General features: G+C 53.1%; 3 protein-coding genes across 6 annotated transcripts in view; 2 read left to right on the top strand and 1 right to left on the bottom strand.

The window, feature by feature from the left end:
• Window positions 1-405: 405 nt before the first annotated feature.
• Window positions 406-9,555, top strand: Apeh (acylaminoacyl-peptide hydrolase). Its single transcript, XM_021172282.2, has 22 exons — window positions 406-513; window positions 589-721; window positions 1,200-1,326; window positions 1,859-1,952; window positions 2,051-2,126; window positions 2,216-2,379; window positions 2,520-2,657; window positions 2,754-2,845; window positions 2,922-2,962; window positions 3,044-3,165; window positions 3,632-3,692; window positions 4,754-4,851; window positions 5,386-5,437; window positions 6,613-6,701; window positions 7,101-7,239; window positions 7,705-7,788; window positions 7,866-7,946; window positions 8,451-8,539; window positions 8,633-8,823; window positions 8,910-9,012; window positions 9,099-9,205; window positions 9,291-9,555. Exons 1-22 carry the CDS (start codon window positions 502-504, stop codon window positions 9,394-9,396), a joined length of 2,199 nt encoding a protein of 732 aa, XP_021027941.1. The 5' UTR covers window positions 406-501; the 3' UTR covers window positions 9,397-9,555.
• A 402-nt stretch (window positions 9,556-9,957) lies between these two features.
• On the bottom strand, window positions 9,958-14,622 carry Mst1 (macrophage stimulating 1). The gene is given in 19 exon segments (XM_021171391.2): window positions 9,958-10,191; window positions 10,333-10,472; window positions 10,571-10,677; window positions 10,758-10,904; window positions 11,050-11,127; window positions 11,289-11,397; window positions 11,477-11,512; window positions 11,601-11,737; window positions 11,861-11,963; window positions 12,059-12,189; window positions 12,349-12,544; window positions 12,689-12,807; window positions 12,889-13,009; window positions 13,091-13,227; window positions 13,312-13,426; window positions 13,513-13,625; window positions 13,719-13,866; window positions 14,476-14,533; window positions 14,535-14,622. Coding segments are annotated over 19 exon segments (2,193 nt in total). The 5' UTR covers window positions 14,571-14,622; the 3' UTR covers window positions 9,958-10,029.
• A 139-nt stretch (window positions 14,623-14,761) lies between these two features.
• The window catches only part of Rnf123 (ring finger protein 123), a 29,085-nt gene continuing 22,533 nt past the window's right edge, over window positions 14,762-21,313 (top strand). The window contains exons 1-3 of one of the 4 annotated variants that reach the window (XM_021171388.2): window positions 14,762-15,311; window positions 17,051-17,226; window positions 17,503-17,587. In XM_021171388.2, the coding sequence (XP_021027047.1) occupies window positions 17,145-17,226; window positions 17,503-17,587 (167 nt within the window). In that variant the 5' untranslated portion in view covers window positions 14,762-15,311; window positions 17,051-17,144. Of the gene's footprint in view, window positions 15,312-15,603; window positions 16,199-17,050; window positions 17,227-17,502; window positions 17,588-21,313 lie in introns of those variants that run through there. The other 3 variants (XM_021171386.2, XM_021171390.1, XM_021171387.1) reach the window with 3 other exon arrangements.

Below are 21,313 nucleotides of genomic sequence, written 5' to 3'. Positions count from 1 at the left end.
CCCGTCCCCGCCCCTGCCCCCTCATCCTTAAGGATCATTGGTGTTCCTCCGAAGCCCCGCCCTTCGAACGCTCAGGGCTTTCTCTCTGACCCCGCAGCTTTCAGCTCACAGTCGGCTGGGGTCCGATCCTACTTCCTTCACTCCTCCCAGACCTGCCCTGTCTCTGAACACCGGCTCTGTATTCTGCTGCTAAACGTCCGCCCTCACTCCTCGGAGCCTCCCCTCTCTAAAAATCCCAGGACTCGACTCCCTGATTTTGCCTCCCACTTGCCTAGTCCTCGACTGAATTTTCACTTGGTTCCCACTCCTCCCCTCCGGGCGGCTCCTTCGTAGGCCCCTCCTTCTTACTATCCAGGCCCCGCCCCCTGCCGACTGGCTGGAGCCTATACAGGGCCCTGCGGGTCCCAGGTCGCCACTGAGTGTAGCGGAAACTGGGGACCGCCTTAGGCCCCGCCCCCGGAGCTTCACTTCCGGGACTTAGCTGCTACCGAAAGACCGACTATGGAGCGTCAGGTGAGGGCTCGGCCCGTGGCCCCCGTGGCCTCCGTAGCCCGGGCTGAGCCTGACCCTGGTGTGTCCCCTGCGCAGGTGCTGCTGAGTGAGCCCCAGGAGGCGGCAGCGCTGTACCGAGGCCTTAGCCGCCAGCCTTCGCTGAGCGCCGCCTGCCTGGGCCCGGAGGTCACCACGCAGTATGGGGGCCTCTATCGGACTGTGCACACTGGTGTGTAGACCGAGGGAACTGGGTGGCGACGGGCCGTGCATCCAGGTGGAGTGATGGGGACTGTGGAGGGCACGCTGCTTGACTCGGGTTTGGGGAGGAAGCCCAACTGTAGTTCCTGCGCACAGGTGTTTTGGGGGCTGCACTAGCCTTACTGATAAATAAATCCGTAAATGAGTTGAAGGTGTGGGAGTAAAATTCAGACCTGAGTGCAAGGTGTGGGCCTCGCAGGACTCTCCAGCCCTTACATTCAACAACCCAACAACAGCTATGTTGCCCTTAAAATTCTGTGGTTGGTAGTGGGATCTCTCTGACCGTCAACTCAGGCTCTGGAAGCCTAGGCTTAGGTTATATTAAGTGAAGTGTCGTCCAGGCTATACTCAGGCTGTCCGGAGACAGACTGGGAAAGATAGGCCTTGATTGGTGGGCAGTGGTCCAAACTGGCCCAGACAAGTTGAGCAGCCCCCTGCCTCCCTTGCAGAGTGGACTCAGAGGGACTTGGATCGAATGGAGAACATCCGATTCTGCCGCCAGTACCTAGTGTTCCATGATGGAGACTCGGTGGTGTTTGCTGGGCCTGCGGGCAACAGTGTGGAAACCCGGGGGGAGTAAGTGTGACAGGAGCAGTCTGTAGACAAGACCGCAGCCACCTGCCATGCTAGCCTTTCATAAATGTCGCCATGTGTCCTTAGGGTGTCATGCTCTGTGCCTATCCCCTTCAGGGACAACTTTGGGTGGCTTCAGGGGAGCAAAGAGCCTGCCCCCTGAGAGCTTGTCTGGTCTCTGGAGACATGGCCTGATAAATACTAGGAGCTTCTTCTAAACTAGGGCCTAGGTCCCTAGGACTCTGGAGACAGTCAAGTCAGTAACCTAAGGAAGAGAAAGAAGGCCAGCCAGCTTGAGGCTGGGAGTGCTTCATGGGCTGGTATGAGATCAGAGTCCGAGTTAGATGGGAGATAGCCTCCTGTGTGGCCAATTCTGATTTTATAACGCCAGACCAAAAAGGGCTTATAAAGAAAGGAGACAGACAGAGACAGAGACACTCAGACTCATCTAAAAGGTTGTGACCAGTTAGGGGGCCAGCACAAGGCTGTTTGGGGAGGTCTTGGCACCTTCCTGACCTGCAACCCCTGTTCTCAGGCTGCTGAGCAGAGAGTCTCCTTCAGGCACCATGAAAGCAGTGCTGCGCAAGGCTGGAGGTGCAGTCTCGGGAGAGGAAAAACAGTTCTTGGAGGTGAGTTTGCAAGGATGAGGTGGCAGCCAGCAGGTCACTTAGTGCCACAGGTGAAGCTCTGTGGAGGGGCAAGCAGCCTGATGCCCAGGTATCCTCAGGTCTGGGAGAAGAACCGGAAACTCAAGAGTTTCAACCTGTCCGCCCTGGAGAAGCACGGGCCTGCTTATGAGGATGGTGAGGTGCCTGGCTGGTAAGCAGGCGGGGTGGGAAGAAGGGGCAGCTAGAGCATTGGGCTCCCCCTAACCGTCCCTCCCTGCATGCAGACTGCTTTGGCTGCCTCTCCTGGTCACACTCAGAGACTCACTTGTTGTATGTGGCGGAGAAGAAGCGTCCCAAAGCTGAGTCCTTCTTTCAAACCAAAGCCTTGGACGTCAGTGCCAGCGATGAGGAGATGGCCAGGCCGAAGAAGCCAGACCAGGCCATCAAGGTGCTTGTGGTGTGGCCGGGCCACACAGGCCCTGCCGGGCAGCCCTGCCCTACATCCAGTGGACCTGGGAGGCCCTAGTGTCTAGGAGGCAGGGTAGGGTTCTGTAGGCACCCTAGGCATTGAGTGTCCTCTGTTCTCAGGGGGACCAGTTTGTATTTTATGAAGACTGGGGAGAAACTATGGTTTCCAAAAGCATCCCTGTGCTCTGCGTGCTGGATATCGAAAGTGGTAACATCTCGGTGCTTGAGGGCGTCCCTGAAAATGTGTCCCCTGGTCAGGTCAGCAGCAACTTGGCCTTTGCCCCTTCTGGAGTCGGGGTCCCCTGCTTGAGCGATTACGTCTTGCTCATACCTACTTTGTGGTCTTGTTTGCAGGCTTTCTGGGCCCCTGGAGACACGGGTGTGGTGTTTGTGGGCTGGTGGCACGAACCCTTCCGGCTAGGTATCCGCTACTGCACCAATCGCAGGTGAGGAAGCGGGCAGACCAGAGGGCCCTTACGGCCCAGCTGACCATGGAGCTGAGTGTCTCTCTGACCTTTCCAGGTCAGCTCTGTACTATGTGGACCTGAGCGGGGGGAAGTGTGGTAAGTGTCTGGCGTCCACATGTGCTTTCCTGACTGTTATTCTTCCCCGGTCTGTGTGATAATCATATTTCTGTGGCCTAGAACTACTCTCGGATGAGTCCCTGGCCGTCTGCTCTCCTCGGCTGAGCCCAGACCAGTGTCGCATCGTCTACCTGCAGTACCCGTCTCTAGCCCCTCATCACCAGTGCAGCCAGCTCTACCTGGTGAGCTGAAGTGGGTGGGGTGGGGGGACGGTTAGCTCTTGATGGGGAGTGAGGGCTAAAGGGATGGTATCATCTCCCTGCTCTGGGCCCTCTCCTGTCCTCCGTGGACCAGTGGCCTGACCTGTCAAGGTAGGACCTGGAGGCTTGGGTATTCTCAGGGCTCACCACCTCAAGGGGCTCCCCCAGCCACAGAGATGCTTGCGCATCTTAGTTCACGTCTCCAAGTAGCCGGGCTCTACAAGGAGCAGGGGCAGGGTTGGGGGTTATACAGAGTCCATCCCCTGCACAAGGAGAGCTCTGGGTGGAAGTCCAAGGGACATGCCTATCTGAGACAAGTCCAGGCTCCCATAAAAGAGATAAATTAGCCCCCATCTCTCCCTAAGTTGTCACCCAAAGGGATAGATAACAGAGTTCTGTGCCCTGAGGTCCATGGCCTGGTGGGTTTGACCATTGTTTTCTCTTACAGTATGACTGGTACACCAAGGTCACCTCGTTGGTGGTGGACATTGTACCTCGGCGGCTGGGAGGTAAGAGGTGCCTGGCTGGGGACATCAGTGGGGTCTGTAATAGTGCTATCTGTCCCTCCTTCCTGGGTTCCTTTGGAGGACTCTCTCCTTGTTACTGCAGCCCTGTGCCCAGGCCCAACAGAGATAGAAGATGCTACTATGGGTAATAGTCTGAGAATTTTTGGCTAGACCAAAACTAAGGTCAGAGTGGCTCAAATTGGCTTGGGATGAGTCTCAGGAAATACGTTAGTTTGGAATGTTACGCCTGAGAAGCCCTGGGGCTGCGGGCTCTGTGTTACTCTGTGTTCAACCCCATGCCACCCCAGCAACCTTTGTCCAGTCTAAGTCAGCTGGTCCTCTGGAAAGGTAGCTCTGAGGCTCCTCTCTCAACATCAGGTGCTTACAGCTCTGCCTGCAGTCCTGGGGCATCCTAAGGACACAGGGATGAAAGTTTTCTCAAGCCACCCAGAAAGGTCCAAGGGTCCAGTGGGCAGATCCAGTGCACAAAGTTGCAGGGATACAGCTGAAATACAACTCAGTGGTCAAGCACAAGGCTCACATGTGCAAAGCCCTGTGCTTGGTCCTTAGCTACACCTTTGGTTTACAAGCACTCGAGAGTAGGGACGGAGTCTAACCCCTCGGCTCTGCCCGTTAGCCATGTGTCCAGGGTCAGTGCAGGGTTAGTGCCTCCATGAGCTTGATTCTTCACTTGTGTGGAAGGGGTGGGTATGTCCACCCTCGGAGCTCCCACGTGAGCTGCTGTGCTCTGCACTGTGGTGGACAAACATGTTCTCTTAAGGTTAAGGCATTTAATGTTGCCAAGACATTGGAACAACCAACAGGAAAGCATCGCGTTTGCTGCCTGAGCTTTCCAACTCTGCCTCTATGGGTCCTCAGAAGTCTCTCCTCCCACCCCCTTCACCTTCTACTCAGTAAACTCCTCACTGCCAAGGGTACCCGCATGTCTAGGACTGTGATCCTACTACAGATTTCAGGGGCCCTGGGTGAATTCCCCAACCTCATCTTCTCGATCCCTCAGGCCTCCACTCTTAGATGCAGCTTCAGCCTTTCTGTCTTTGCAGAAAGCTTCTCTGGGATCTACTGCAGCCTCCTTCCTTTGGGATGCTGGTCAGCTGACAGCCAGAGAGTGGTCTTCGACTCAGTCCAGCGCAGTCGGCAGGTAAAAGCCCCTGATTGTGTCGGGAGGTAGCATCAACAACATTTGCCCTCTGATGGTCTGCCGAAGAGTTTAGGACCTGGGGCAGAGGGGGTGCATGGCCCTGGAGGAATGCCGAGCTGGAAAGTATTCACTGAACCCTTGAATCCTTTTCTGCTGGACTTGCTGTTCCTCAAGGGGGCCAAATGCTCTGGTGCCCGACAGAAGAGGCCCAAGCCTTGGGCAGTCCCTGAGATGGGTCCCTGAACACTTTGTAGTGACAGGTGATGGAGCCTGGATGGGTCCTTAGGGATGATGTGCTGGCATGTCCCATGGTCCTTTGGGTATGGTATTATTTGTTCTCATATCCTTCCGTTCCTTGCCTGGGTGTATCCAGTACGTTGTGAAGGAACTGAATCTAGATCCAGGGTTCTCCTTGTTCCACAGAGTAGCCATCACCATAGGCCAAAATGGCCCTATGCCAGTAGAAAGGAGATAGGGGCAGGCCCCCGAGGGCTGTTGGATGGGGTGCTATGAGTAGTCTCCCCTCTGTTTAAGGACCTGTTTGCTGTGGACACCCAGACGGGAAGTGTCACCTCCCTGACAGCTGGTGAGCAGGACCTCTGCCATAGGGTGACAGCAGGGTGACGACAGGGGTTGGGGATGGGCAGCCAGGGGCGAGTGGATGGGTAGCCGCTTAGGAAAGGAGCTAGAGCTTGACCCAGGGCAGCAGTGGTACGCTCCGTCATTCTCACCCCGGATGCACCACAGGCCTTGCCAGCAGTGCCCTGAGGAGCCAGCCAGGACACTACCTCTTTTCTTCGCTGCACTATTACCTCCATATGCCCTAGCCCCATAGCTCCACCCCTGTCCTAAGCTCTCCAGACCTGTCTTGCCAGGCTAGTATAGTCATCTACCTCCTGCCAGACCCTGGAGAAACCATGGCTGGACTTTCTAGCTTCCCCACACTCACTCCTATGGTCTCCCTCTGAACCAGCCTTTGAGTTCTCCACCTGCCTTGGCTCTGCACACATCTGTGTCCCCGAGGTGGGTCAGAAAGAGTCTTAGAGTTTCTACTGCTATGATTGTGGTAACTCTTAATTAGGAAACAGTTAATTGGGGCTGGCTTACAGTTTCCTTTTCAGAGGTTTAGTCCATTATCGTGATGGCGGAGAGCACTCAGGCAGACATGGTGCTGGAGAGGGAGCCCAGAGTTCTACATCTGAATTGACTGGCAGCGGGAAGAGAGTGACAGTGGACCTGGCATGAGCTTCTGAAACCTCAAAGCCTACCCTCAATGGCACACTTTAACGGCCACAGCTACTCCAATGAGGCCACACCTCTTAATAGTGCCACTCCTTATGAGGCTTTTGGGGACCATTTTTATTCAAACCACTACAGATGCCAAAGTCCTAGTTCTACGTTTCTGGCTTAGGACCTAGCTCCTTCCTAGGGTGTTTCCCTAGCATATACAAAGCCTAGTGCACATAAGTAAATAGTAATGACAGCAATAACAGTAACGAATGGACAAACGTTAGACCAGTCCCCTTCCCTATACCCAGTAGGAAAAAGGCTATCATCCTTTTCACACCGAAGTCATTGGAGTAGGTAGAGTACTTTGGTAGCTTTCTGTGTCCCTAGGTCTGGCAATTCTTGAGCATAGCCTGTGTCTGTCAGATGAACAGGAGGCTTACCCAGGACATGTGCAGTTAGGTGTGCGTATCAGGGTTAAAGGTAGAAAAGTTGTGGTCCCTGCCAGGCACTTATATCATCTGCTTCCTCTAGCGGGGTCAGCGGGAAGCTGGAAGCTGCTTACAATTGACCGAGACCTTATGGTGGCCCAGTTCTCCACACCCAACCTGCCCCCGAGCCTGGTGAGTATTGTGGGTCCCAGGCTAGTAGACAGGAATTACAAGTTCCCATGTCTTAGAACTGGGCCCAAAGACTGATCATGGTAGGTCAGCATGTAGAAGGGCAGAGACAACTGGGCTCCAGCCTAGTCCAATGGTTCTTTGAGCTCGACACTCATGAGTAGGAACCAGGGGCTAACGTTGACACCATCCTGAACAGTGTGCCTTCAGAAGTGCCCAGTCATTTATTACTAGAGTCCAGGGAGAAAGGGAAACCTCGAAGCCAAGAAGTTGGTAGGGCTAGGGGTGGTTCAGATGTGGATGTCTCCTGTATACACCACTCAACAAGAATCTATGCTGTGCTCTTCAGAGATGGGTTCCTGAGAGCTGGCCTACCTGTGACACTCTCCTTCCCCCTGGCAGAAAGTCGGGTTCCTGCCTCCTGCTGGGAAGGAGCAGTCTGTGTCATGGGTGTCGCTGGAGGAGGCTGAACCTATTCCTGACATCCACTGGGGCATCCGAGTGCTGCACCCACCTCCAGACCAAGAGAATGTACAATATGGTGAGCTGGGCCAATGGCAGACGAGCACCTTCTCCAGATGCCAGCACACTGCACAGTGGTGGCCCTTCCTAGCTCGCATTGCAGGCTTTCTAGGATTTCCTCTAAAAGTTTTTCTGATCTTACAGTCATAGGAAGTAGCGTCCAGAGATCTGAGTGCCTGCTGTGGTTATCAACACCGGCTCCTGCCAGGGCATATCATCCCTGGTGGGAGAATTAAGGTTTAAAGGAAACAGGCCACACACGAGGCTTATGTGACTACACTAGAGTGTTATCCTTTCTAACAAGGCAGAAAAGTGCACAAGCTTTAGGGGGCTCCGTGTGTCATGTGTGAGCTGCCTGTGAGCTACCTTGGCTAGGCCTCTGTTCTACTTGATCAGACCCATGCCATACTACAGACGGGGCCTTGGTTGAGGAAGCCTTTGTGAAGTAGGACTGGTGGTGCTGACGACTGCCTTCTCCCTGCAGCTGACCTTGACTTTGAAGCAATCCTCCTGCAGCCCAGCAACTCTCCAGATAAGAGCCAGGTCCCCATGGTAGTCATGCCCCATGGTAGGTATTCACCTAAGAGCTCTGGTCTCCCTCCCACCCCTCCTAGCTGGCCTTCATCCTCTGCTTCCTGTCTGCAGGGGGACCCCATTCTTCCTTTGTCACTGCCTGGATGCTGTTCCCAGCCATGCTCTGCAAGATGGGCTTTGCAGTACTACTGGGTAAGAAAGGACCTGCAATCCCCCTGGGGTTTCATGAAGTGACAGGGTGGCCTTGGTTGTATGTGCTTTTCTATGGTGTGCTTACTCTTTAGAAACCGCTACTGGGGCTGGGCAATGGCGGCACACTCCTTTAATCCCAGCACTTGGGAGGCAGAGGCAGGTGGAGTTTTGAGTCCAAGATCAGCCTGGTCTATAGAGGAGTTCCAGAACAGCCAGGGCTACACAGAAAAACCCTATCTTGGAAAAAAGAAAAGAGAAGTAAAGAAGCTACTACTAGAAATTGCCCTGATCTAGCCTCTGGCTTCATAACCTGGTGATCATGTGGATTAACTTGAAGCTTCCCTGGAAAGGATGCTGTGGTCTCTGGGTAGCTGCTTCCTATCTCTTGGCTACTTCGCCTTGACAGCATGTGATGCAGCTGGTCCTAGAGCCTGCTTCACAGATACATGGATGGGTTGAGTTGAGGGCTCAGAACGTTGCCTGACTATCTTGTCTCACTTTTAGTGAACTATCGTGGCTCCACGGGCTTTGGCCAAGACAGCATCCTTTCCCTCCCAGGCAATGTGGGCCACCAGGATGTGAAGGATGTCCAGGTAGCCGGGTACTGGGCTCCTGGATAAGGAGGGTGGAGCCATGGCCTTCAGCTGGCAGTGAGCAAACTGTGGTGTCCTCTGCCCACAATTTAGTTCGCAGTGCAGCAGGTGCTCCAGGAGGAACACTTCGATGCAAGACGTGTGGCCCTTATGGGTGGTTCCCATGGTGGGTTCCTCTCCTGCCATCTGATTGGTCAATACCCAGAGACCTACAGTGCCTGTATAGCCCGGAACCCAGTGATCAACATTGTCTCCATGATGGGTGCCACTGACATCCCTGATTGGTGAGTGTGCATTAAAGATCCCTGCCTTCCTCCCACCCCGGGTTCCCAGGGAGATCCTGCGGTCTGCATCTGTTGGTCTTTTATAGGTGTATGGTGGAGACTGGCTTTCCTTATAGTAATGACTGCCTGCCAGACCTGAATGTGTGGGAAGAGATGCTGGATAAATCACCCATCAAGTACATCCCTCAGGTACCCAGGTATCCTTGTGTGTGCCACCCATTCCTCCAGAGTCCAGAGCTCAGCTCGCCACAGCTGCTTGCCTCCCATACACCTAGGTAAAGACACCAGTGTTACTGATGCTGGGCCAGGAGGACCGGCGTGTACCCTTCAAGCAGGGTCTGGAGTATTACCATGCCCTCAAGGCCCGGAATGTGCCTGTCCGGTGAGTGTCACAGGATAGTTTGGGCAGCTGGTGGCAGGTAAACAGGACAGGACCCTCCAATGTCATGTGTTGCTGCTCATTACAGGCTCCTGCTGTATCCCAAGAGCACCCATGCGCTGTCAGAGGTGGAGGTGGAATCGGACAGCTTCATGAACACTGTGCTTTGGCTACACACACACTTAGGCAGCTGAAGCCCTGTCGTTCTTTGTGAGCTGGGCAGTCCATCTCGAACTTTGCTCTTGGTAAGCTCCAGGATCTGGCAGAACCGCCAAGAGGTTTCCTGGGCTCTGGACTCCGAATGAGTGGGCAGAGGACTATGGACTCTAATCATAATAAAGGAGGACACAGAGCCTGGTCTGTGCTGGGACTTTGTACCAAGCCAGCCCCAGCCTCTACCTTGGGGTTCAGAAACCCTAGGTCTTGGGTTTGATATCCACAGTGTATTCATCCCTGTCATCTGACAGAGAGAAGCCATGAGAGACTCAACCCCTGCCTGCTCTAGCCAAATGGGACTGGCGTAGACCTACATCGCTCTTTCTGCTCTGGTCCCATGGGCTGGAAACTTCTACACTGTCCTTGCATTCCCAGGAGTGCCTCTGGAAGATGGTGGCACCTTGCCCACACATAGTACATACCTTTTGAAGTTGTTCTGGGATCAGAGCACCTAGCCTAGAGTGTGCTGGTCTTAAGCCACACAGCCTCTTGCAAGGAGTCAACTCATTCCCTAGAGACAGAGACTAAGAAGCACTCTATACAGACAGAGAGAAAAGGCTGCTTTATGTTTGATAAGAAGTCTTGACATCTCTAAGGGCTCAAAAGCAGGCCTACTCTAGCTGCATGACCTTGTTAATCCAGTCCACGAACACAGACACCCGCGTGAAGATAGCTGGCCAGCGGGGCCGTGCACACACTCTGTTCGGGATGATAAGTCCCTGTAGGACCCAGCAGTCATGGGTATAGCAGGCAAGTGGGCCCCCGTAGTCACCCTGGCAGGTAGAAAAACGGGTGAAGGCTCTGGACCTCGGCAGTGACTACCCTCCCCTGACATCCCGCCCCCTTGGCAAGCAAGTACTACAGTTTCAGCTCCCAAACCCTTCCCAGGCTGGCCCAGGGGCTCTCCCACTGACCTCACAAGCCCCCGCAGGGAACAGCAGTCCCTGGGTGCATATCTCACTCTCTTGTATGCGTCCTCGGTACTTCGTGTTACATTCCTGGTTGGAGATGACATTCATCGAGGCCACATGAAGGACTGTGTGATTGCTTGTACCTGGAGTGCAGACAATGATAAGGAGGGGACCCTTGAGCCAAAACCAGTGCTGGATCTCCCGGCCTGTAGCAATCCGTGTCTATGCACTGTGCTCTTACCGTTGGATTCACCCCAGCCTGCGATCTCACACTTGGTCCCTGGAGGTACCACATACTGTTCAGGAGGCAGGCAAATCAGGGCCACGTGATGGTTCAGGATCACAGGTCTTTAGTGGGAATGAGGGTATTCAGGACCTATGACCATGAGGCTAGCCCCGCCTCACACCCTCTCAACACATCCACATACCTCTCCAGCTTGAGCAGAACAAGCTGGGAGCCTGCAGGGCCGCACACTGCCTTGGCCACTGGGACCCTCTGCAGGTTTGCCTCTCCAGGCTGTGGGTTCTGGTTAATTGTACCCAACCATACCTCGTATCCTGTGAGAGGTTCGTGGCTGGGAGAAAGAGACTCTGCTAGTTCATGCTTGACTCCCAGCCGGCTGTCCCAATTTAGTTTGCTTGTGGGACAGACAATGGCAGGGAGAGGTAGGATGGAGGTAGGCTAGGAGTCCCCAGTCCCTAAACCCAAGGAAGGCTCACCATGACCAGATGCATTGCCGGGCAGTCAGTACCCACTGCTCCTTCACTAGGGAGCCCCCACAGAAATGCTGGCCCTGTCTAGAGGAGTAAAGATGAGAAGCCACACTGAGTCCTGGGACACATGCTAGACTGTCATTTTTGGCAAGGACCTTTTGGTACAAGGCCAGGCATCCATCTTTTACTGATAAAGCCACAGAGTTTCCAGCCTCCACTCCTTGAGATAAGCGCTTAGGCCTCACCGATTCCGCAAGCTGACCGTCCATGGGGAGTTCCCAGGATGGCCTCCCACCACACGAAGTTTATTACTCTTGTCAACTCTCTTGCCACACTTTTCAAACAGCACCTGGTCTGGGGATGGGGTGGGATGAAATCTTCAGTGAGGGTCAGGGTCAAAGACGGTGTACCCACAATTGGCCCAACCCCATACCTGGGGGGTCCAGAATGGATGGTGGCTGGTCATCATCTGCAAGATCAAGTTCACTCAGGTTAAGGGAGCCAGTCTATGGAGGTGAGGTCTGAAACCCAGGCAAGGGGAAGTCTTAAGCACTCACCACAGCGCTGTAGGGCACAGTAGTCAAACAGGATCTCCGGGTCCAAGGTATAGCACCAGGGCCCATGGCTATCCCCATCCGGATTCCTGCAGAAGTTGGCCTCCAGCCCTGCCTGCGGTGCCGAGGTGGGTGTAAATCTAGATGTAGGGGCAGGAGGTAGGGGGACACATCAGGCCAGTTAGACCCTCTTTAGGCTCACAAGAACTTAAGGTATTCTGCCCTAGAGTTAAGGTCCTATCTGGCTATGTGCACACACTCACTGCGGCTTGTGTGGTGTCTCTGAGGACCAGTGCTGGCACTGAACGCCCTTGCGCGTCTTGCTGACTGAGCCACGATACTGTTCACCTGAGCCATGGTAGCATCCTGTGGTGGGCAGGCAAGAGCGGTGGTCAGCCCTGGGTTGATTCCTGCCCAGACTCTGTACTCCCCCCAAACCCCCATCCCCGCTCCAGCCTCACCCTCTGGCACCAGTTCTTCAGTGCAGCGTGGGATCTGGTGGCAGAAGGCCATGCGCAAACCAGGTCGAGATGTGAAGCACCAAGGCGCCTCGGAGCCATCAGGATTCCGGCAGAAATTTTCACGAAGGTCCCTGAGTAGTCACTTCTCTTATCTCGAGTGGGGTCCCACCTAGCCCACCAGCCAACCCGCAGTAGGCTGGAACCTCTGGCTCCGCCCCCAGGTCCCACCTTCCCATAAGCTCTGCCTCCACCCACAGGTGCACTCTCCCTGCTCCAGCCTGTCACCTCACTTGCAAGCATATTTCTCTGGCACAAAGCGGTGCTGGTGCGGACTCTGCGCATCCCACCGCTGGCAGGGCACGCCCGCAGAGGTGGTATTGGTTGTGCCTCGATAGTCTTCACCTTTTCCGCGGAAGCAGTTAAGAGCCTTGCTCTTTTTGTGCCGCTGTGACTTGGATTCTTTGATGGTCGGAGGCAGGTTAGGCCCTGACCAAAAACTGGAATTGGTCTCTGGTACTCAGCAGGCTTTGCTCTCTACCCACGCCTAACTTCCCTAGTACCTCTCCCAGTTGAACCGTGCCCGCCAGTTTTTTCCAAGCTCCTTCCTTAGACCCTGACCCTTCAGCCTACCGCAACTGGGCAGGTCGCAGAATTCTCGCTCAACATTCGGGTCTGTGGTGTAGCACCAGGGCCGCTCAGATCCGTCCGGATTACGACAATAGTTGTCTTTCAGATCTTTGTCTAGGAACCTGAAAGCAGTAACAAGGCTCTGGGACTCAGTCCCAGTAGAGTTGAGCCCCACCCTCAAAATAAGGATTCTGCCTACATACTTTTCAGGCTGGAAAGGGTGCAAGTGGGGGTGCTGCAGGTCCCAGCGTTGACACTCCCGCCCTGACTCTGTAATGTCTACCTCGCCTCGGTAATCCTCACCGTTGCACAAAACACAAACAGCTGGAAACAGGGCCAATGCACTTCTAAGTGGGGGCAGGCCTATCACTCCCTCCTTAGGCTTGATTGACCCCAGCTGCTTACCCTCCCTGCAGGTTTTGATGCCACAGCTCTGGAAACGCACACTGCGGTTTGTTGTGTAGCACCAGGGACCTCTGGGATCCCCATCAGGGTTCCTACAGAAGTTCTCTTCCAGGCCATTCTTTGGCGTGGGCGTATACCTGTAGACAGAGATTCTTACTACAGTGCACACTGGGGGAATTCTGCTTCAGGCCTAACGGTCTGACCTGAAGTGTCTGGCTCACTTGTGGTCATTGGGGAACCTGCGACTCCAGGCTTGGCAGGGCAGGCCCTCAGCTGTCCTGGCCACAGTGCCCCGGTAGCTGACCCCATTGTCCATAATGCAGGTCCGTACATAGTCTGGAAGCAATAGAGGAAGGTCAACAGGGCCTGAGGCCTCATGGCCCCTGTTACTCAGCCTGTTTCCCCTCCTCACCACCACTTGCCTTTTTTCTGGAAGAGATGGCACAGACTCGAGTGGTATAGCTGTGTGTGCAGCGAGTGCTGGGTCCACGGCAGCAGCTGGCAACCATGGCTGCTCATGTTGTAGTGGAAGGCCCTGGGGAAGAGGGGGGGGGGCGCAGACACAAGGTTAACTGGCAACCCAGATTCTCATGCCCTCAGCCATATCTAGGCCTACTTAGCCACTCACCGACAGTCCAGAAGGGGCCCACAGCGCCTAGCGCACTCCTCAGCATCTGCCACATCCTCCTGCCATGGCCCCGGCACCGCTGTGTGTAACAGGTTTCTTAACTCTGTGCCCCGGAATAGCTGGAAGTCATTCAGTGGTGAGCGCTGCCCTGCGTGGTGAACATGTGCACATTAGTACTTTAACACACCCTATCTTTTGTTCATTTAGGGAATCTAATACAAGGTCTTTGGGGGCAGGCCTTATGTATATTTCCAAGGGCCCAGCAAGTCCCTTCATGCCCAGCGAGCTGGGGAGGCCCAGATACAATGATTATTGCCTGTCTGCTAGGAGACCTGGCACTGGGCTCTGGTCTACCACATCTACTCCATGAGAATTTGGGTGACAGTGTGTTGGCCTTGTGACACGTGCCCCTTCTCACCCCTCAGATGAGACACTTCCTGGGGAGGCTCCAAGTCTGGCCTCTCACCAGAATAAAGGCATAAGTTACAGTGGTGCATCAATCAGGCTTAGGAGCCCTGCCTTCTGGGTTGCATAGTTTCTCTGGTTGAAAGACTGCCTCTGGGCTACAGTATGCTCTAATGTAGTCCTGATCAGACTGTGTGTATTTGAATTCCCAAGCCTTCTCAGCTCTGCTCAACAGGCCAAGGCCACTGATCCCTGACCCAAAGAAAAGTAAACTCTCAATGAGAATAGCTATGTAGACCAGGGGTGAACTCCCTCGTGAAGGCAGACTGGGATCAGGGTGGGTGACACTCACCAAGAGCCCTTGAACACTGTACCAGAAGCAGCAGAAGTGGGAGCCACCCCATTCTCCTAAGCTGGAGGCTGCACGGTGACCCACCACAGCCCCATTCCGGAAATGGTGAAATCTGTCCCTTCAGGATTGGGTGACTCTGGCTCCACACCCCCTCTCTGAACCTGCCTGGACTTGACTGACACATGGGGTGACAGTTGCTAGGTGGAGCCTAGGCTTGAGGCAATGAGAGTGCCTGTCTCATTGCAGCTGGATCCTGAGAGGTCTCTCTGTGTGGTAGGCAGGACTTAGGAGGGTTCTGTGTGGAAACGTTAGGTGTCCCTGAGGCAGAGCCCGCCTACTCTGTGCAATCCCCAGCCTTGCCAAGATCACTCCACTGTCTTCCTGTTACCATCTGTCCCTGAGGTCGCATGCTGTTGCTACACGCGCTCCAGAAGTTGCATGGAGTCCCTGGTGCCTGCTTTACTGTGGAGGTGTGGTGCTCATCACAGTAGTCAGACTCTATGTGTTTACAAAGTGAAAAACTGAAATTTTCAGTGAAACGGGTCACGTGTCAAGAGTCTAGTGACCACAGTGGCTGCCATCATCACTGACACTTCTATGCCAAAAGACTATGCTAAACAGGAGTTGCCAAGATTTCCCAGACCCCCGGATTATACTTTCCTGGGCCTCAATTTCTTCCTGTAAAGTGAGGACGGCAATTTCCCAGCCCTAATGCTGCCTCTCCCTGCTCAAGCTGCCTTATCAGCTGAGTCCCAGCTGTAGGGCAGTCAGCCCACACCCCTAGCAGCACATCCGAGGAACATCCATCCCATCGCCCCTCAGAAGTGTCAACCCAGGTAAGCTAAGCAACCCTTCCCATTGGATCTGGTGTCAATGGCCATCTGGAGGGGGCGTGCGCGGCTGTGACAGGTAGCAAATCTGCTGACAGAAGTGGTCTTTCAGGCTGCATGTGGGTCAGGCCTCCAGGCAAGGTAGGAGTTAAGACAGGTGGACCTAGGGACCGATTAGAACATAGTCCCTGCTACGGCTGGGCTAGGAAAGGTGGGGGCGAAACAGGTGGACCATCAGGCAAAACGGGTGAACACTTTGGTAGGAGACGGAGGAGAGTTTTCTGCCAGCCTGTTGTGGTCTGTGCATATGCGCGTGCGCGGCTGGAGCGGCGCTCGAGCGGGCACGCGGTTTGGCCCTGGACGGGTGCCGTAGCCGAAAAGCTGGGCGGATGTTGTGAGGCGGTCGCGGAGGCTGAGGCCGGGGGTGAGTGAGAGGCGGCCTGGCTATGAGCCGGGCGGGTTCGGTGACTCCCCTCGAGGCCCCTGGCCGATCCAGTGCGACAGTGCCGCGGCCTGCGGTATAGGAGTCCCAGCGGGTGCTGGCCTGACAGGTCCTATGGACCTTGGGGCCAAGCAGGGGCGACCTGGGGGAGCATGCGCTGCCCTTGACATCCTTGGCCACCCAGACTTAGTCGGTTCGGTTCTGAGCCTGGATCTCTTAGAAGGGCTGAGCAATAATGGAGTGGCAGGGAGCCCTGGGGCAGGCGCAGGTTCCGCCTCTAAATCCTCTACACCTGACACTCAGAGTGTGTGTCTGGAAGGTTGGCCTCCAGGTCTTACTAACTGCGTCCAATAAGTCCTGCAATTGTTCCAATATAAGAGGGACTGGTTGTGGATGTTCATCGAGGGCCCCCGGAGGGCGGCACAGCGACAGAATCACCTTCCCGAGCCTGGTATGATGCAGGCAAGGCAAGGGCTTGTGGCGGGAGCCGAGGGCCCGTTTGGGATGTGATAAGAGTAGGCTGCAGAAAAAGAAGTGCTGGCTCAGGCAGTGACTAAAGGCCGAGCTCTCTGGACAGGCGCTAACAGAACTTTCTGGGCCGGTGGTGGTGATGGCACACCTGTGCCTTCCGGTTTAGTACAGTCGTGTGTGATGGCTGAACTCTCGAAACTCAAAGTTCAGTTTTTAACTTTGTAAACTTAACCACTCTTGGCTCCTGACTACCGTGTGGTGAAGCACACCCCTACAGTGAGACAGGCATCAGGGACTTCGTGCAGTTTCTGTAGTAGCTGCAGCAACAACATAAAGAGATAGACAAGAGTAGGAAGACCAATAGAATGATCTCGGCTAAGGCCGTGATTGCATAGGATAGATGGGTATATGGTCTCCCGCGCAAGGAAACTAATGAGACTGAAAATAAGAAAATAGAGGAAGCTTGGACTAAGTATGACATCTCTCACTCTGGGACCGCAGGGAACATGGCATAAGGTCTTGCCTTTTGAATATGAGCTGGGCTCCATGGTAAATACAAGAGGTTTTTATTCTAGGCCACCTCACTTGGGACGTGTTCATCTGATTTCCCCAGAGCCAAGGCCTCTAGTTATGGTTCAGCAAACATACTTTGCACCAGGTCTCTACTAGCTCCTGTATGGGGCACTGAGACGTCCCTGACACCAGTCTAAATCCCACCCAACATCGATGTTTGGAAAGCTGGGAGCCCTTGCTTACCCCTGCCCTGGGTTAGTATGTGTGTGAATATGCATGGTTCAGTCTTACCTGCTCCCAAGCCTTCCTCCTATTGCAGGACTGAGGTCTGTGTGAACCTTTGACTACCCTGGAGTAGACACCTGCATCTGGCTCAGCCTCCAGGACCATTGACTGCCCATGAGTGATGAGGGATGGCATCCAAGGGGACTGGCATGTCTTTCTCCCGAAAGAGCTATAGGCTGACCTCAGATGCTGAGAAGTCCAGGGTCACAGGTAAGGGCTGGCATGGCAGGGAAGGTGTGCTTTGGGTTGGGGGAAGGAGAAGGAAGGGACAGATGCAGCCAGGGCCCAGGTCCATGGAACATGGGACTTTCCATACCCCTTGTACCTGGGACCAGTTCTTTGCTGACACCCATAGAACAGTGCTCTCAGTGTGGTTGCTCTTCTGACCCTCGTGGCTGGCCAAAGATGAACTGTCTGTGGGATCAGTAGAGACCAAGAGCTGCTCTGACCACCTGCCTCTTTTCTCTCTTCTGATCGGTGACCCAGGCATCGTGCAAGAGAAACTACTGAGCGACTATCTGTACCGCATCTTTTCCCCTCGTGACCATGGACCCGCTGCAGCCACCAGCAGGTATGGTTGTGTGTGTAGCTCCAATCCTTTCTGTTAGGCCTGACCAGATGCTGGAACCTGCAGTTCTGAAGAAGGGCATGGTGTCCTATTCTCACTAGGCTCCCAGCTGTGAGGTCTCTGCCTGCAGCTGCCCTCTGGACTCTGTTTCTCTCTCCAGACAGCAGTAGCTCTTTTCCAGGGATCCTGGGAGGGGGTCATGTGCCCTTGTGCCCTTGGTCTCTGTTAGCATCTGGCCTTGTAAGTGTTTCTGTACCTCTCTTCTGCCCCTGTAGCCTCTGCCTGACCCTTACATAAGAGAAACCTCAGTTAAATACATTTATAGTTCATCTACAGAGAAGTTACATGTATCAGAAACTCAGAAACAGAGCAAAGCAAACCTCCTCTTTTGTTGTTAGTTAGATGTGACTTATTTGAGTGGGATTTCGTTATCTCAAAATGTACATAATTTAGACCTCAGAACACTTTTGGGGAAAAAAAAACGATCTGAAGGGTGTGGTTCATAACTGGAACCCCAATACTGGGACCGGGAAAGGCAAGAGGACTGAAGTTCAAGACTGATCTATATAGGGAGAGAAGATACTGTCTCAAAAAAGGAAGAAAGAAAGAAAGAGAGAGAGAGAGAGAAAAGTTTTCTTGCTGTTGTGTGATAATTGAAAGAAAGTAAACTACAAGCTTTAAAAAAAAAAAAAAATTCAAAGTTGCTTTTGAGACCATGTAAGACAGATTGGCCTGGAACTCTCAGTTTAGACCAAGGTACCCTGAGGTGGTGCTCTGCTTGCTCGAAGGTGGTGTGAGGGTCACCTGCCTCTGGCACCTAAGTATTTAGATTATAGTGCAACCAGGTCTAGCGCTCCTTCCCTTGCTTCTTTCTTCCTCCCTCCCTCTCTTTCTTTCTCTCTCTCTCTCTCTCTCTCCCTTCCTTCCTTCCTTCCTTTCCTTCTTTCTCTCTTTCTTTCTCTCTCTCTCTCTCTCTCTCTCTCTCTCTCTTTCTCTCTTTCTTTCTTGGTGTGTGCTTGCCACACAACTCACTTTTGGAAGTCAAAAGTAGGGACAACTTGTAGAGAGTGAACTCAGGTCACAAAACTTGCAGGGCAGCCGGGCGTGGTGTTGCACGCCTTTAATCCCAGCACTCGGGAGGCAGAGGCAGGTGAATTTCTGAGTTCGAGGCCAGCCTGGTCTACAGAGTGAGTTCCAGGACAGCCAGGGCTACACAGAGAAACCCTGTCTCGAAAAACCAAAAAAAAAAAAAAAAACTTGCAGGGCAAGTGCCTTTATCCTGAGCCATCTTGTTAGCTCCACAGCCAGTAGTTTTAAGTCTTCTATTTAGTCTTTAACAAGTCTACATATATATATATATATATATATATACATATATATATATATATATATATAATTTTTAGGTGCGGGGAGGTGTTTCAAGACAGGGTTTCTCTGTGTGGCCCTGGCTGTCCTGGAACTCACTCTGTAGGCCAGGCTGGCCTCAAACATTGGCCTGCCTCCCTAGTGCCGGGGCTAAAGGTGTGCAGGAATACAATGTGTCTCAATAGTATCCTTCCCCAAGGTTCCCCTTGCACTCCCCTTGGAAAGGCTCAGCTTTTTAATATAGCAATTCTTTGTGTGTGTGTGAGAGAGAGAGAGAGAGAGACCTATGAAACAATAACTAGCATCAATCTAATGAACATATTGTTCACTTTTAAACATTTTTTGAAATTAGAATTATTCTTTTTAAAAAAATAATGTATTTATTTTTATCTTACATACATTGGTGTTTTGCCTCCATGTATGTCAGTGTGAGGGTGTCAGATCCCCTGGAACTGGTATGAGAGTTGTGAGCTGCCATGTGGGAATTGAACCCGAGTCCTCTGAAAGAACAGCCAGTGTTCCCAGCCACTGAGCCATCTCTCCAGCCCCAGAAATTACCCTCTTCTTCTTCCTCCTCCTCTTCCTCCTCCTCTTCCTTTTTCTTCTTCTTCTTCTTCTTCTTCTTCTTCTTCGAGGTAGGATCTCACTATATATCACTGGCTATCTTGGAACTTACTACGTGGACCAGGTTGACCCTGAATTCACAAAAGATCTGCCTGCCTTTGCCCAGCTTTAGAGTTTTATTTTTATCATCCTGCTTATTTCATGAATATTTTTCCATAGTATGAATTGATTTTAGTGGTTATCTTTTAGGGCCAGAGTTCTGCCATGGCCCATACCACTGTGCACACTTTAGAGGCTCCTTGCTTGTATAAACATAGTGTGAGGGTTCCAGGGCTAAACTATTTGACTTGCAACTACTTTAAAAAAAAAAAAAGGGGNGGGGAGGAGGGGGGCTGGAGAGATGGCTCATTAGTTAAGAGCACTGCCTGCTCTTTCAAAGGTACTGAGTTCAATTCCCAGCAGCCACATGGTGGCTCACAACATCTGTAATGAGATCCAGTGCCTTCTTCTGGTGTGTCTAAAGAGACCAACAGTGTATTCATATAAATAAAATATTTTTTTTTAAGAAATGATTTTGCTGGACGGCGGTGGCATATACCTTTAATTCCAGCAGTCAGCAGGCAGAGGAAGGCAGATCTCTTGTGAGTTTGAGGCCAGCCTGGTCTACAGAGTGAGTTCCAGGACAGCCAGGACTACACAGAGAAACCCTGTCTTGAGAAAGAAAAAAAAAAAGTGATTTTGCTATATAGCCCAGGCTGATCCCAAACTGATAAGCTTCTTGCCTTAGCTACCCTGGTGATGGAAATCCAGGCACCATGCATATCCTGCAAGCTCTTTTGAGACTATTGCCAACTTAATTTGTCTGTGGGGACACATAGGTTTTTCTCCTGCAGTGAAGCATGAATGTCCCTACCTGTGTGTTCCCTGAATCGTGTAACTGCTTTATTGTTCACAATCTCTACTCCTTGGGAAGCCCCCCAAAGACAGCCTCATTGCCTGTTCTATTTAAGTAGCAGGGTGGTCAGCCTCACCCCCACACACACACACCTCACCCTCCCCCCATCAAATTCTGGCTTCTTCTCAGGGTCATCTGATCCCTACCCAATGTGACCACTAGCAGATGCTACTGCTAGCGCTGTGATCACCAGGAAGCAGGGCCATCAGTCAGTGGTTGAGGAGATGTAGGATTCTAGGCCAGGACCTGGAAAATCCCTGAAAGGGCAGGCAAGAGTCTGGCAAACGGGCAGTGCCTCCGTGGGGGCCATCTCAGAGCAGCTGCCCACTGCTATGTATTGTGTGCTGCTGGCATAGGCACAAAGCACAACTACTAAGTCATAGGCTTGCAAGGATGGCTTTTGAGGAAGCTTTCTTTAGCCTTTGGACTACTGGGGTATTCAGAGAGAGGGTTGCCTTCAGCCGTCCTCATTACTGGCTGGGTGAGGGTACTTGCTGGCTCCTGACTTCAGCCTGGGGCTCTCAAGGGTGAAGAGGGGGCTTTGCAGAATCTATCTCCAGCAGCTTGGATTCAGTCCTGTCTTAGAGCAGGATGGCATGTGGCCCATGAACCTGAGGATTAACTGTCTCGTGGGAGCCAGTGCTCTGCACATTTATAACCCTTCCAGAGCCTGCTGGTTTTAGGTAGAGGAGTAGAACAGGTACTGAGATTAGAGGGAGAACAGGTGCTGGTAGTCTATGAACTGGATCCGCATGGGCATTGGGCCTCTGCTCTGCCAAGTCCTGTTGCTTGTTAATACTGCCTGCTATTCTTAGGAGCTAAGCTGAGGTCAGTGCTCCCTCTCC

Source organism: Mus caroli, chromosome 9 (assembly GCF_900094665.2).
Source record: "Mus caroli chromosome 9, CAROLI_EIJ_v1.1, whole genome shotgun sequence".
NCBI lineage: Eukaryota > Metazoa > Chordata > Mammalia > Rodentia > Muridae > Mus > Mus caroli.
Note: the sequence above shows the minus strand (reverse complement) of the source record. Positions and strands in the feature narration are given on the sequence as shown.

Bases quoted from the DNA above. Each gene is read 5' to 3' on its own strand.
- Apeh (XM_021172282.2), top strand. The intron at 2,658-2,753 runs GTCAGCAGCAAC...TCTTGTTTGCAG, and splicing joins AAAATGTGTCCCCTGGTCAG to GCTTTCTGGGCCCCTGGAGA. The intron at 2,963-3,043 runs GTAAGTGTCTGG...TCTGTGGCCTAG, and splicing joins CCTGAGCGGGGGGAAGTGTG to AACTACTCTCGGATGAGTCC.